The 15,688-nt window shown below is 39.0% G+C and overlaps 1 protein-coding gene across 6 annotated transcripts in view; it reads right to left on the reverse strand.

Moving 5' to 3' along the window:
• Positions 1-15,688, reverse strand: part of PARG (poly(ADP-ribose) glycohydrolase) — a 126,400-nt gene that overhangs the window by 39,929 nt on the left and 70,783 nt on the right. For all 6 annotated transcript variants that reach the window (XM_084633595.1, XM_084633594.1, XM_084633592.1 and 3 more), the window contains one exon: positions 693-772. In XM_084633595.1, coding sequence (XP_084489721.1) covers positions 693-772 — 80 coding nt within the window. The remainder of the gene's footprint in view (positions 1-692; positions 773-15,688) is intronic.

Below are 15,688 nucleotides of genomic sequence, written 5' to 3' on the forward strand. Positions count from 1 at the left end.
AGTGCTCTCTCTCCTTTTTTATGGACAAGAAAAAGAATGGCAGTTAGCAGCATATGGAATAATTAAGATAATACATATATTTTAATTACTGAATATTCTGCTAACTGCCATACCCTCGCACATTAGAGAAACAAAGTGGGTGAGGTAAAAATCTCTTATTGGACCAACTTCTGTTGGTAAGAAGCAAGCTTTCGAGCCACACAGAGCTCTTCTTCAGGTCTGGGAAAGGTACTCATAGCTGAAGAAGAGCTCTGTGTGGCTCAAAAGCTTGTCCTTCTTACCAACAGAATTTTGTCCAATAAAAGTTATTACCTCACCCACTTTGTCTTTCTAATACCCTGGAACTGACACAGCTACTACACTGCATCCTCTCACATATACATACACAAAGTGTTAAAGCATGTGTGTGAGTGAGAGAGAGAGAGAGAGAACACGTGTGCATGTGCATGGCAGTTAGCATCTTACATAATAATTTAACACTTTATATAGTCTGTACCTCAGGGCAAAGCTACAGTTCCTGTGGGAACCAATATTTTTCAATTTCTTGACTTCTTTGTTCAAAACCTTCACCATAACATTGTATTGGCGTAGATTTTTCCATTTATTATACATTCTTTATGTGTTTGCTTTGCAACTCAGACTAAGGCATTTTTCACAGCATTCAAAAGAAATGAACTAATAAGAGGATATACTTTTTTCTGTGACTCTTCTAAAGTAGCAGAAAAGGGTTTTAAGCTTCTCAGGCTTCCTTGGCGACCGCCCTTCAAACAATCTGAATAAAAAGAAAGATAGAAAAGTGACTGTATTAGTTTCAATGGCACACAGAGTAATAATTAAGCTGTTTAATAACAGTGATCTGATTGGATTTTGAAAGTAATAAGGATAACTTCAAGAGGCTTCTCTAGATGTTTAATAAGATAAAAGTGTCACACCCATTTAAATTGAAAAGTAACATGGAAAACAAATGTGATTTCTCTGTTCAAAGAGGGCTGTAAATCAAATGCATAATTTTCTCTCTTTAATCAGTTAGTAGTACTTACACACTCTAGTTAAAATCCTCGTTGCCTGCATAAAGCCCAAATACTTTAGCTTTAAGCAGATGAAGTAGAGAGACTGAGGAGAAAAAATCCACCCAACAACCAAGTGTCAGGTTCCAAGGCCCCTCCACAGCCACTATTCCAGGCTACAAGCTTGAAACCACAGACCTTCCACAGCATTTGTATGGGGTGTGGATATACAGCCTTCCCCTGGCCTGCCCTCAATGTTGTATTTACATGCTGGTCTATGCAGGCTGAGTGCAGAGACCTTTTCAGCAGCACCCTGGGGGCATGAGGCATACCTGCATGGTTGCTCAGCCAGTGGACAGCCTTGGGGAACCTCTACAGGGTTTAAGTGGTACAGATAGCCTTGCACTGGCCCTCCAGAGTGGGGTTAATTTAATCCCACTAGTATTAAGTGGCTCAAACAACAAATTATTTTGGTTGGTTGATTAAATGGAAGAATACTCCCATCCTTATTTTAAAGGGGAAAAAATCCTTAATGAGATAATAGTACACAACTAAAGCTTCAGATCTCCTTGTAATCTTCAGTTCTCCAAGACACTAAACCTTTTAATATGTTATCAGTTTCCTTAGAAATAGGTGCCAGTAGAACAGAGGTGGGCAAACTATAGCCTGAGGGTCACACCCGGCCCGTGGAACGCTCCTGCCTGGCCCCTGAGCTCCTGGCCCGGGAGGCTAGCCCCCGGCCCCTCCCTTGCAGTTTCCGCTCCTCCACAGCCTCAGCTCACTGTGCAGCCAGCACAATGCTCTGGGCGGCGGGGCAGCGAGCTCTTGCCGGGCTCACAGCTGCAGAGCCACAGCCTGACCCAGTGCTGTGTGGTGGCGTGGCTGGCTCCAGCGCGGCTGCCTGTCTTGGTGCTCTGGGCGGCTCGGCTGTAGCACTGCAGGGGGCAGGGAGGTTAGATAGAGGACAGGGGAGTTCGGGGTGGTGGTCAGGGGTGTGGATAGGGGTAGGGAACAGGGGGGTTGAATGGGGGCAGGGGTCCCGGGGGGGGGCAGTCAGGAATGAGAGGAGGGGTTGGATGGGGAGGAGGTGGGGGGGCATTCAGGGGCAGGGGTTCTGGGGGCAGTCAGGGGACAGAGAGAAGGGGTGGTTGGATGGTGCAGGGGTTCTGGGGGGGGCAGTCAGGAATGAGAGGAGGGGTTGGATGGGCCAGCGGGGGGCAGTCAGGCGCAGGAGGTCCAGGGGCAGTCACAGGACAGGAAGTGTGGGGAAGGTAGGGGGTGTGTGGATGGGGCAGGGGTCCCGGCGGGCAGGCATCAGGAAACAGTGGGGGTTGGATAGGGGGTGGGGGCCGGGCCACACCTGGCTGTTTGGGGAGGCACAGCCTCCCCTAACCAGCCCTCCATACAATTTCGGAAACCCAATGTGGGCCTCAGGCCAAAAAGTTTGCCTGCTCCTGCCTTAGAACTAGAAGTTCAGAGAAATCTGTTAAAAAACCAATTAACATATTTCCCTGTTTTTCCCCTATTTATCCTCCATTACATTATTATTTATATTGCAAAAGCACCCAAAATATATCAGGAGTTGTAAAGACATATAGTCCCTGCCCCAAACAGTTTACAGTGAAAGGCACTGATCCTAGAAACACCTCTTTAATTCTTCTCAGAGAAGTATTCCCCATAGATTTCAGTAAGACTATTCAAGTGAGAAAAGGTACACTTTTGTTTGCAGGATTGGCTCCTAAAATGACAAAAGGCAGATGACAAGTGAGGAAAAGGCATAAGAAATACAAACAAAGTGGTCAATGTGACAAAGGGCATATGTTTCTCTAGTTCTTTTTCATTCTATTTGGTTTGTAAATATACAGATCATCTACAACTACTCCTCAACCTAGCCACGGTTACTTCCTTCAAAATGCATTATAACGTACATTTGCTCTAGCATTGGTAACTTTATAACAACAGCTTGTAAGAGGACAGTTGTGGATAACAAATCACTTATATGATAATAAATAAAAAGTTATCCTTAACTGACAAATATATACCCATCTATGGAAGACTCATTTATTCCCTAACATGGGTTAATTAGAACCACATGTCCCACAGCCTCCCACTCCTCAAATTCCCCTTTGTGCTACCATGGACAACAAAATTAAAGAAACGACTGAAATAAACTTCTCCTTATTTAATTCTGGCAACCAGAATCTGGCAACCTCTGTGTTTCCGTACTGCTAACTAAAAACTGGCACCAAGGCCAATGTTTGTTCCACAGAAAAGCTGGTAAAGCATCTGTTGGATAACCTCATCCCTACAAGACTAAATACATCACTTCATAAAGAGACAGATCTGAGCTCAGGTACATCTACAAATACTAGTAGATATCACCTTAAAATTAATTCAGAGAATAGCAAACCCAACAGAAACTCAATATTTTAAATTAGAGATGAATGAACTCACCAAAATATTTTGAGAGACCATAAATTTGGGGGGAAATTTTTTTTTTTTGGAGAACTGAAAAAACAGAAGTTTCCAATATATGATTCTGCACCTGGAGCCACATGGGTAGACCCAGGGGCTTGTGCAGAATCCCACTGGAGTCAATCTGATTCCACACAAACACAATGGTCTACCCATACAGATCCAACTGCAGGACTGGGACCAATATTAGAACACACTTTGTTCCTTGTACTTAAAACGCAGAACTTAAAAGCAGCACAAACTATGGAGTCTACCTTCTTTTCTCCAAGCTCAGGATTGACAAATATTGACGGGAAAGTGTGGGAGAAGTTTACACTGATATTGTTATTGCTTTGCTCATTAATTTCAAAATTCTTTCATGACCTTAGTGCTCATGAAAGGTACCAGACTGACAATCGTGGAAACTAGGATCTATCTACAGAAAAGCTACAGTATGGGCAGCAAGAATGCAAGCTTCTCTATGTTATACCACAAATACTTTTCAACTTTGAATTGCAGAGATCACCTCTGGGGTGAAAAATTCATTTGCTTGCTATATCTATGCCATGCTTGGTCTCTCTGATGAGACTGCCAACAAGAACACCAATTAGTCCTATTTACAGGGATTTTGTAATGTTAAAAAAAGAAACCTGTCCTTGGGAATTGCAGCTGAAACTACTAATTCATTACATACTGGCTGCCTGGACTAGCAGATATTAAAGAGGGTTTGTTTTGATACTGCTCTGCACAGGACTGGCACTAGGAACCAAGAAGTTAAAAGCTGCAAATCCAAATTCCAGTACCCTAAGCCATCTAACTCCTCCAGTCAAAACTGAATTTTATCTACTTACACTTCAATGATCATGTTTGGAACGGAAATAATATAACATTGGCCTTCAGAAATTTCATTGCAAGGGGAAAACACAACACCAGCTACCCTTTCTTTGGATTAAAAAACAAAATAAAAACAAGAAAAGCTGTACTTTAAATTACCAAGAGGGCTACTTCTGACATACAGAAATCCATTTATGAAAATCTAAGAAATAAAAAGAAACGTCCTTACTTTTAGCCATTAAGTGAATGCATTCTTTCCGTGTTAACCAAAATACTATTTTTACTGCATCATCTATCTTCCAACAACCTGCACTTGCATTGCTTAATTTGGTTTCCTACAAAATGACATGGCATTGTTATTGGTAACACATAATGCAATTTGTCTGGAGGGAAGAAAATAGGGGGCTTTGGAAGCAATATGCCTTCAGTAAGAAGTTCACTAAAAGATGTTGGATACAGTAGAAGCCCTTGGGGCTTAAGATCTCATTTCTGAAAGCCATTCTTAAAGTACAGCAAAATTGGCTGGGAATGGGAATGCAAAGTGACAGAATGCTATTCATCTACTTCCATGTAACATAAAGACAACCCTGCTTCAAAAGCAAAAAGCTTTAGGTGAATTCAGCCTTCTAGTATTGAAATGGATTAGATTTTTCATATTTAGAAAAGACGACTTACATAAGAACTATGTGAAGCGAGTATATTCAATGTGAACAGATTAATTTTACTGGGAAATTATTATTCAATAAAAAAATTAATTGGGGAGGAGGGAAGAGAAGGTTAGTCTCTACTCCTGGTTTCACTAATCGGGAGGGACAGTGGGGAGGACCTGTAAATAAGGACTTCAGGAAAACAAATTTTACTTGTACACCCCATTTTAAAATGGTGTTACTGCAGGCACTAATAAAGTACAGTGATTGTAGAGTTAAGGAGGCAAGTTGACTCAGCAAAACAAATAAAAACAAATTAGGTGTCTGTTAAAGGTTTTTCCTCTAAAAACTTCTGACTTTTTATTTTAATATTTGTGCTCTTTATCTGAGACAGTTTATATACAGGACTAATAATGCGCACACTAGCCTTTTGCCTCTTCAATTTAAATTGAAATAATGTTTAGGTTGCAAATAAATTTGTTAATCTCAACCAAAATGTTCAGTGGATGGCCGTCCACATCACAAAGCCAACAACGATTCAGGATAACAGACAGCTTCTGTACAGAAAAAGCCAAGAACTGGAATAGCAGTGCTCATTGTTGGCCTAATTTTCTCACTGGAGTAAATGGGATTTTTATAATTGATTTCAATTGAGTGGAGTTCAGACCAACACAGAGCATCTTTTCAGAAGTATTTGGGTGGATTTCCTAAACATGAGAGACTTGCTAATCATCAAACGGACCCTTCTGGCCTTAGAATCTATTAATTGATTTCCTATTTCCTTCTCCCAGTTCCAGGTTTTTTTTTTTTTCATTCTTAAAGCAATGGAGAGTTATATTTACAATCAAGAAGTCCATTTATATAAAATATTTTTTCGTTTCCAATTTAATTGTTTATATTTAAGATAAAGCCTTCATTATTAAAACTTTTTTCCATGGCAATAAGTGGAAAAAAGGATTTCATGGGCAAAGGCTAGTTAGATGAGAATGTAAATCAGTGCACCTCCCCTAAGCCAGTGGTTCCATACTTACTTGTTAAGAAAGATGTAACCCTGACACTAGCCCCAAATCCATGCTCACTCCAATCAGAATAATTCTGAATTCATCACAATTAATGTTTGTTCAAATCAGAGTTTCACCAAATGAAGTATTGGAGTGGCAATTTAAGTGAAAAAAACAATGAGTGAAAATACTGGATGAATATGCTAGGATTCATTTCACAATCTCCATGTAGGCTTCTTATTAATTAGTGAGTTTGTCAATACAGATCAAAAATGTGATATAGCAGCCACACTTTTTGTAAGTCACTTAACAATACAAAACAGAATGAGAGAAACATTTTGGTTCTTTGCAACGTTGAGACAGTTAGGACAGGAAACTTCTGTTCATTTGAGGCTCAGAAACATCTCTAGAAACTCAGGGCCCGATTCAAAGGCCATGGAAGTGAGTGAAAAAGTTCCCATTGATTATAGTGGTCCTCGGATCAGCCCCTAAATCCTTACATTTATCAGTTTATGAAAATGCATCCAAATGTAATCTCACTATGCAGTTTACTTCATATATCTTTTTTTTTTCAGTGTCCAAAGAGATTAAATGATCAAATTAGAAGACTTCCAAACAGCATTAAAGTTGTTGTCCCTGCAGAAGGGAGGGAGGGAAGGAGGTACATGCCTTTGGGGGTGGGGTGACATTGTGATGAATGAACACTTGAAAGATTGTTGGGGTTTTAAAAGTGTTTCACATTTAAAAATAAATTACATTGCCGGAGGGCTCCTTGAATGACTACAGAACTAGCTGGATTATAACATCAAAAGCAAGCATGAAATCTTCATGAAAATCCCCCCCCAAACAAATGTACAAACAACCTCTTAGGCCTTCCCTATAAATTATAAAGCAGTAGGTCATTTTTTATGGCAGTAAGCTTATTACTATAGTAACAGAGAGTGGGGGTTTCAACAGCACACACCATTGCCCTAACCAAGCTTCCACTGAAGTTGGTGGGAATTTTACAATGAACATGAATGGGAGCAAAATTAGGACAACGATGTATGCTTTTAAAAATCTTGCCCAAAAAATTATTGGCGAGCTAAGTCTCAAATTTCATCTATATTAATATGTACACCCAAATCTTAACACACACTAAACAGTCTCCGTTTATTAGTTTCCAAAAACTCCATTTAAATCCACCTACTTTTTCTTCCCACACCAGACTTGTCTGCAAAGTGCTCAAAAGGGCTGTAAGGTCAGCCACCTTCCACACATCCTGACAAGCCAAAGGCCCTATTTTCAGAGGTGCAGAGATCCACATTTTCCCATTGACTGCAATCTGAGTTTTAGGTGCTTAGAACCTCTGAAGAAAAAAAATAAATAAATAAAATAAAAAAGAAATCAGACCCTAGACTTCTATTCTCTGTCTGAGAAAGTGAATCTATTCCAGAGCCAAGTTTTCAATTGCAAGAGCAGAGCTCTTTCTCCTGAAGGCAGGGGATAGGAGATGAACTAAAGACACACACAAAAATATTTTATCTAAATAAATGCAACATTCCCTACCAAGAAAAAGTCCAAACACCACATGAACAAATCATGTCTCAAGTGCATATGCATCATACAATTAAATATCTTTCAAATCTCCAACATGGAGACAAAGAATTAATAGCATCAGAGGGGTAGCCATGTTAGTCTGGATCTGTAAAAGCGGCAAAGAGTCCTGTAGCACCTTATAGACTAACAGACATATTGGAGCATAAGCTTTCGCGGGTGAATACCCACTTTGTCGGATGCATGTAGTAGAAGGCCTGTGAAAGTGAGGGACTGTTGTCCAGGATGGGTTGTAGATCACTGATGATGCACTGGAGAGGTTTTATAATTGAGGACTGTATGTGATGGCCAGTAGAGTTCTGTTGGTTTCTCATCCTCCCTGATTGAACTAACCTCGTTACCCCTAGCCTGATTCTTGTTTGCATATACATACCTGCCTCTGGAAATTTCCACTACATGCATCCGACGAAGTGGGTATTCGACAACGAAAGCTTATGCTCCAATACGTCTGTTAGTCTATAAGGTGCCACAGGACACTTTGCCGCTAACGCACTAATAGAAATTACTAGGACACTGGGAAAATATTAATAGACAGTTATACAACAACCTAGAGTATCAACTGTCTCTATGTATAACCAGAAATATCAAATATTAATTTAATGGTGAGGTCTCATTAACACCTGTACTTGCTAACATGAAACTTAAAGTGAATTGGTCAATATGCAACATCATGGAAACATTTATTTCAAGTACAGAGTTTTGTAGTTTTAAAAAGAATAGGTTTTGTTAGGGCATGATATATATTAACTGGAATTTTTCTTGAGCTCTGTATGACAAGATCACAAAAAAGCAATTCCCTGAGTGGAATGTAGATTATCAATTTACCAATATAAGAATCCACGGCAAGAAACCATTAATACAATTTTTAAGAATTCATCCAACTAAACTGCACTGTAAATCAAACTCAAAGCACTGCAAACCCCATTTTAAATTAAAGTAATTGATAAATTACTTGCAACTGCATATTTTCATCCAGTAAGCCACTTTTGCTTTGTGCAAGATGTTCTGTCAAACTGCCACACAGCTACTTCAATTTAGTAAGGAGACAGATGCCAAAAGTCTGCCGAGCTGACCACTGAGGCAACCTACAATTTATCTTTGACCTTCTAGCTTCTCAACAAATGCAGCTGCAATGCTTATCAAATTGAAGCCCTTTACATAGATATTTAGGTATTCTGAGGAACCAAAGGACAGGCAGAAGTGAAGGTCAATAATAAAAGTAAGCAGACTTGTGGGAGCAACATAACAAGACATTCAGTTAACATTAGCAGCCAAACAAAATCTTTTCTGATTTAATCTTCAACTGTTTTCAGTGATTATGTTCTGAATATAAATCCTACACTTGATACAAAAAAAATCATAAAAAACTACAGTGGTTATGTTCTAACTAGGGCTGTCAAGCAATCAAAAAAATTAATTGTGATTAATTGCACAAATAAAAAAATTAATCGTGATCACACACAATCACACAGTTAAACAATAATAGAATACCATTTATTTAAATATATTTGGATGTTTTCTACTTTTTTCAAATATATTGATTTCAATTACAACACAGAACACAAAGTGTACAGTGCTCACTTTACATTTAATTTTGATTACAAGTATTTGCACTGTAAAAAACCAAGAAATAGTATTTTTCAATTCACCAATACATGTCCTATAGTGTAATCTCTTTACCATGAAAGTTGAATTTACAAATGTAGAATTATGTAAAAAAAAAACTGCATTCAAAAATAAAACAATGTAAAATTTTAGAGCCTGCAAGTCCACTCAGTCCTACTTCTTGTTCAGCCAATTGCCCAGAATGTAAAAGTTTGTTTACATTTGCAGGAAATCATGCTGCCCACTTCTTGTTTACAATATCACCTGAAAGTGAGCACAGGTGTTCTCATGGCACTGTTGTAACTGGTGTCGCAAGATATTTACATGCCAGATGCGCTAAAGATTTGTATGCCCCTTCATGCTTCAACCACCATTACAGGGGATATGTGTCCATGCTGATGACAGATTCTGCTCAATAACAATCCAAAGCAGTGTGGACCAACACATGATCATTTTTATTATCTTAGTTAGATGCCACCAGCAGAAGGTTGAATTTCTTTTTTGATGGTTCAGTTCTGTAGTTTTCACATCAGAGTGGTGCTCTTTTAAGATTTCTGAAAGCATGTCCACACCTCGTCCCTCTTAGATTTTGGAAGGCCAAAATCTAGTCTATTATTATTTATTATTATAAAATCTATTATTATTTAATAATCTGAAAATTATTCAGATTATTAAAGCTTGGGTCAAGTGCTGTAGCTATCTTTAGAAATCTCACATTGGTATCTTCTTTGTGTTTTGTCAAATCTGCAGTAAAAGCGTTATTACAATGAACAACATGTGCTGGGTCATCATCCGAGACTGTTATAACATGAAACATACGGCAGAATGCAGGTAAAACAGAGCAGGGGACATACAATTCTCCCCCAAGGAGTTCAGTCACAAATTTAATTAACGCGTTTTTTTTTTTTTTAAAACTATCATCATCCACATGGAAGCATGTCTACTGGAATGGTGGCCAAAGCATAAAGGGGCATATGAATGTTTAGCATATCCGGCACGTAAATATTTTGCAATGCTGGCTACAAAAGTGCCATGCAAATGCCTGTTCTCACTTTCTGGTGACACTGTAAATAAGAAGAGGGCAGCATTATCACCTGTAAATGTAAACTTGTTTGTCTGAGCAATTGGCTGAACAAGAAGTAGGACTGAGTGGACTTGTAGGCTCTGAAGTTTTACGTTATTTTCTTTTTGAGTGCAGTTATGTAACAAAAAATTACATTTGTAAGTTGTACTTTCATGACAAAGACAGTACTTGTCTGAGTTGAATTGAAAAAATACTATTTTCTTTTATCATTTTTACAGTGCAAATATTTATAATCAAAATATACACTTTATTTCAATTATAACAGAATATAATATATATGAAAATGTAGAAAAACATCCAAAATATTTAATAAATGTAAATTGGTATTCTATTGTTTAACAGTGCAATTAAAACTGCGATTAATTTTTTGAGTTAATCACATGAGTTAACTGCCATTAATTGACAGCTCTAGTTCCAATATATTAGAATGCCACAAAAATATGCAATATGACAGAGTAAGTGGTGAGGAGTATTTAAAATAAACAATTTCAATACTATATGGTTAGAAACAAAGAAAATATTTTAAAAACACTCTTTAATTCTCCACTTTGCTTAAAATTTTGATTTGATTTTAAAATGACATCATGAGATTCCATGTTTATTGTCTAATTACTTCTACATAGAATTTACAACTTTTACAAGTAAACTTCTCCCACACCCCAACTGTTAGGGCTGCAGTTTGCAGCTCCAGTTCAGGAAAGTACTTAAGAATGTGCTCAATGGCTTTTCTGAAGGCCTCGCCCAGTTAGTTTGGGCTGTGTTCTTTCTGTGGTTCCTTCACTATCGTCAGCAAGAGAGATTCTGGAACTGGAAACAAACTTGGTAACATGCTAGTTAAGAAAGAAAACCAGCCTTCCATCTCACTGCTGTTTTACAGGAATAAACGTACATATTTATCAGAAATATAGGCAGCTCTGACTTGGACATACTGAGATTAGATTAATTGAATATCATGGTGCCATGTTCACACAATAAATTTCCTGATATCATATTTTATAGACATTTCATGGCAAAACTACAAGGCAAAAAATATTTCAAATATAGTAGGTCATCATGTCAATATAAGTATATTAATTTTGTAACACTACATTATTTGCTACAAAAAACTGACAGGGCATGGGTTTTGTCTAATGGAAAGAAGTTGAACCTTTGAAGTAAATGGTTCTGAAAATGTCTTCTGTTTCATTAAATCAGAATAAAATCATCTAATTTTGAAACTTGGAATTCAGGCAACTCCACTATTCCAGTAAGTTTTTTCCAAAAACTGTGTCCCAATTCATAGATTTTTAAGGCCAGAAGGGACCCTTATGATCATCTATTCTAGTTCAACTTCCTACATAACAAAGGCCATAGAGTTTCATCAAGATCATATCTTGCATCAAGTAATCTCTGCATCAAGATCATATCTTGTGGCTAATCTACAGTATATTTTTTAGAAAGGTATCCAATCTTTATTTAAATGATGTATATTCCACCACATCCCTTGGTAAATTGTTCCAGTGGTTAATTACCCTAATGATTAAAGATTTGCATTTTATGGCAAGAATGGCTCAAACGCCAAATCTCAATATAAAATTTCCCATTCACAGATACATGGTATTGATTGTAATTCCAGGACATTTACATGTATCCAAACACACTAGTTATGGTTCCCTGAACAACCTCAATCTGTAAAGTTATCAGAGAGTGCAATTTAAATTCTGCAGTCAACCCTATTCATCAAGAAAAAAACTGATCTCTGCTGATGCAATTGAACATAAAATCAGATTACTCATGCTGTTTCCTGGATTTTAACATGCTCTCACAGTGGATGACGACATTTACTCCTGTGCGGGGGGGGCAGCACATATGTACCACCGAAGTCCTACTTAAGACCTTAAAATAGTTTAAAATGAAATTTAAAATATAGGACTTAAATGGAGCTGGCATAAAGATCCATTTCATCCTTTGAGAATAATATGTTATTGGGACAAAGAAAGCTGCCATGCATATAAGGAATATTCACTTTTCCATTTCAAAAATATCAGAAGGATACAACACATCTTTAAGCAAAAGTTCATTTGAATGCATAGGCTGACCAAATACTTGAACCCCAAATAATAAGCTATTATTATCACAGTCCATTTTATTGGGTGGATCTGCTTAGGAGGTAAACTATTATGCTTGTATGTCCTTCGTGAAGACTGATTTAAGTCTACATAGAGATACAAGATGGGTTAGGTAATACCTTTTATTGGATGAACTTCTGTTGGTGAGAGAGACAAACTTTCGAGCCATATAGAGCTCTTCTTCTGTGTGTTTCAAAACCTTCTCTCTCTCATCAACAGTTGGTCCAATAAAAGATCCTACCTCATCTGCCTTCTCTCCAATACCCTGGGACCAACATGGCTATGACGACACTTAAGTCTACTAGGTATTAAGAGCCTTATCCTTTACTAAGCTAAGCACACTCAGATCCTACTGATGTCAGTGGGAGATGTGGACACTCCACCCCACTTCACAAGGCCCAAAGAGAAAAACCAGGGGTTAAATGGGAAAACACTAACATCATCATCTACTAGGCTAACTAGTGAGTTTAGAAGCACTTGCTTTCAACTATCATTGCTTATTTCTTCGAACCATGCAACTTGACTTCAGATTCTCCCCCCTACCCATAGAATTGCTTAAGGAAAACAGAGGTCTTATGCAAACAGAAATGTTTTCTCTTTTCAAAACCATCTTTTCTTTCACTTATTAAAGATCTGTTAGACTTCAATTTACGTTGTTATAAACATTTGCCTGAAACCTTTCAATAAGTATCCTGTCACATCATCAGCATTATCTGACCTTTTCATTCAATTATACTCCAAGCAAGTTTAATCACCACGGGTTCTCAACCTTATTCTTTCTGAGGCCCCCCGCAACATGCTATAAAAACTCCATGGCCCACCTGTGTCACAATAGCAGGTTTTCTGCATATAAAAGTCAGGGCCGGCATAAGGGAGTAGCAAGCAGGGCAATTGCCTAGGGCCTGACGCCACAGGAACCCCCCGCAAAGCTACATTGCTCAGGCTTCGGCTTCAGCCTTGGGTGGCGGGGCTCAAGGCCTGTGCTTCAAACTCATGTGGCAGGGCTTTGGCTTTCTGCCCTGGGCCCTGCTAGGCGGCCTCCCTGAAACCTGCTCGTGACACCCCAGGGGCCTCAGGTCCCTGGTTGAGAACCATTGTCCGAGACCACACAGAGTTAGGTTTTTGTATCAGGAAAATCAGGAGAATCTCTCTACAGAGTATTTGCAGATTGCAATGTTTCTTTATATAAGTGCAGCAACTACCTTTGAAAAGTTTCAGGCTAATAATAAAAGCAGTTGATTAGTATTATCATTCTAGTCACCCTTAGACAATAGGGTTTTTTTTTTAAACAAATATTTTCTATTTACATTTTTACATATTTTGTGTTCCATCACAGATATTGATCGAGTTCTGTAAGATGAAATTGTGCTGGAATCAGTTATTCATCAAAGCCATCGTGAAGAACAAAGAGCTACAATAAGTGTTTGCTACTGTTATTTATATTCCCATCATCAAGTGAAATGGTCTCCACAACATTCCACTAGTGCTTTTGTGGACAACAGTATGTTGCACAGCTTTAAGTAGTTCAGCGTCAACTACAGAGCATAGGATGGCAGTCTATAGAGATCTTTAGAAACGTAAAGAAATTTAGAATGGGAAATTCTAATCTCCAATAGAAAAGATAGAACACAGCCATACTTGCTAGCACATGTATAAATCCCAACTCTGTCACTCCGAGTGCAGAAGTGGGGCCCACAAGGATTTTAAAAATTAATACTTGCCACTCCAGGTGTGTATTAAACTCCCAAGGTTACAGCTTTTCTCTGACCTTGGCTTGGTAAACACTGCTGCCAACCAAATGCAAAAAAAACAAAAACCCCTTTGAACCCAGGAAGGAGCACTTGGGAATTCCTCCCTGTGGGGTATCCTCAAGCCCTTTCACCCCCCGCTCCACGGAAGAGCTGAGAAAGAAAACAAACAAAATTAGCTGTGGCTACCAGCACTCCCAGCTATCTTCAAGACACCACTGACTTCCTGAGGAAACTACAATCCATTGGTGATCTTCCAGAAAACACCATCCTAGCCACTATGGATGTAGAAACTCTCTACACCAACATTCCACACAAAGATGGAGTACAAGCCATCAGGAACAGTATCCCTGATAATGTCACAGCAAACCTGGTGGCTGAACTTTGTGACTTTGTCCTCACCCACAAATATTTCAGATTTGGGGACAATTGATACCTTCAAGTCAGCGGGACTGCTATGGGTATTCGCATGGCCCCACAGTATGCGAACATTTTTATGGCTGACTTAGAACAATGTTTCCTCCGCTCTCATCCCCTAAATCCCCTACTCTACTTGCGCTACATTGATGACATCTTCATCATCTGGACCCCTGGGAAAGAGGCCTTTGAGGAATTCCATCAGGATTTCAACAATTTCCACCCCACCATCAATCTCAGCCTTGACCGGTCCACACAAGAGATCTACTTCCTGGATACTACAGTACAAATAAGCGATAGTCACAAAAACACCACCCTATACTGGAAACCTACTGACCGCTATACTTACCTACATGCCTCCACCTTTCATCCAGACCACATCACACGATCCATTGTCTACAGACAAGCACTAAGATACAACTGCATTTTCTCCAATCCCTCAGACAGAGACAAACACCTACAGGATCTCTATCAAGCATTCTTAAAACTACAATACCCACCTGGTGAAGTGAAGAAACAGACTGACAGAGCCAGAAGGGTACCCAGAAATCACCTTCTACAGGACAGGCCCAACAAAGAAAGTAACAGAACGCCACTAGCTATCACGTTCAGCCCCCAACTAAAACCTCTCCAGCGCATCTTCAAGGATTTACAATCTATCCTGAAGGACGATCCTTCACTCTTCTCACAGACCTTGGGAGACAGGCCAGTCCTCGCTTACAGACAGCCCCCCAACCTGAAGCAAATACTCACCAGCAACTACACACCACACAACAAAAACACTAACCCAGGAACCAATTCCTGCAACAAACCCCGTTGCCAATTCTGTCCACATATCTATTCAAGGGACACCATCATAGGACCTAACCACATCAGCCACACCATCAGGGGCTCATCCACCTGCACATCTGCCAATGTGATATATGGCATCATGTGCCCAGCAATGCCCCTTTGCCATGTACATTGATCAAACCGGACAGTCTCTACGCAAAAGAATAAATGGACACAAATCAGACATCAAGTATTATAACATTCAAAAACCAGTGGGAAAACACTCCAATCTCCCTGGACACTCCAAAGCAGACTTAAAAGTAGCAATTCTTCAACAAACAGACTCCAATGAGAAACTGCAGAACTGGAATGAATTTTCAAACTGGACATCATCAAATTAGGCCTGAATAAAGACT

This window comes from Lepidochelys olivacea (assembly GCF_965140295.1).
Source record: "Lepidochelys olivacea isolate rLepOli2 genome assembly, chromosome: 7".
NCBI classification, from domain to species: Eukaryota; Metazoa; Chordata; order Testudines; family Cheloniidae; genus Lepidochelys; species Lepidochelys olivacea.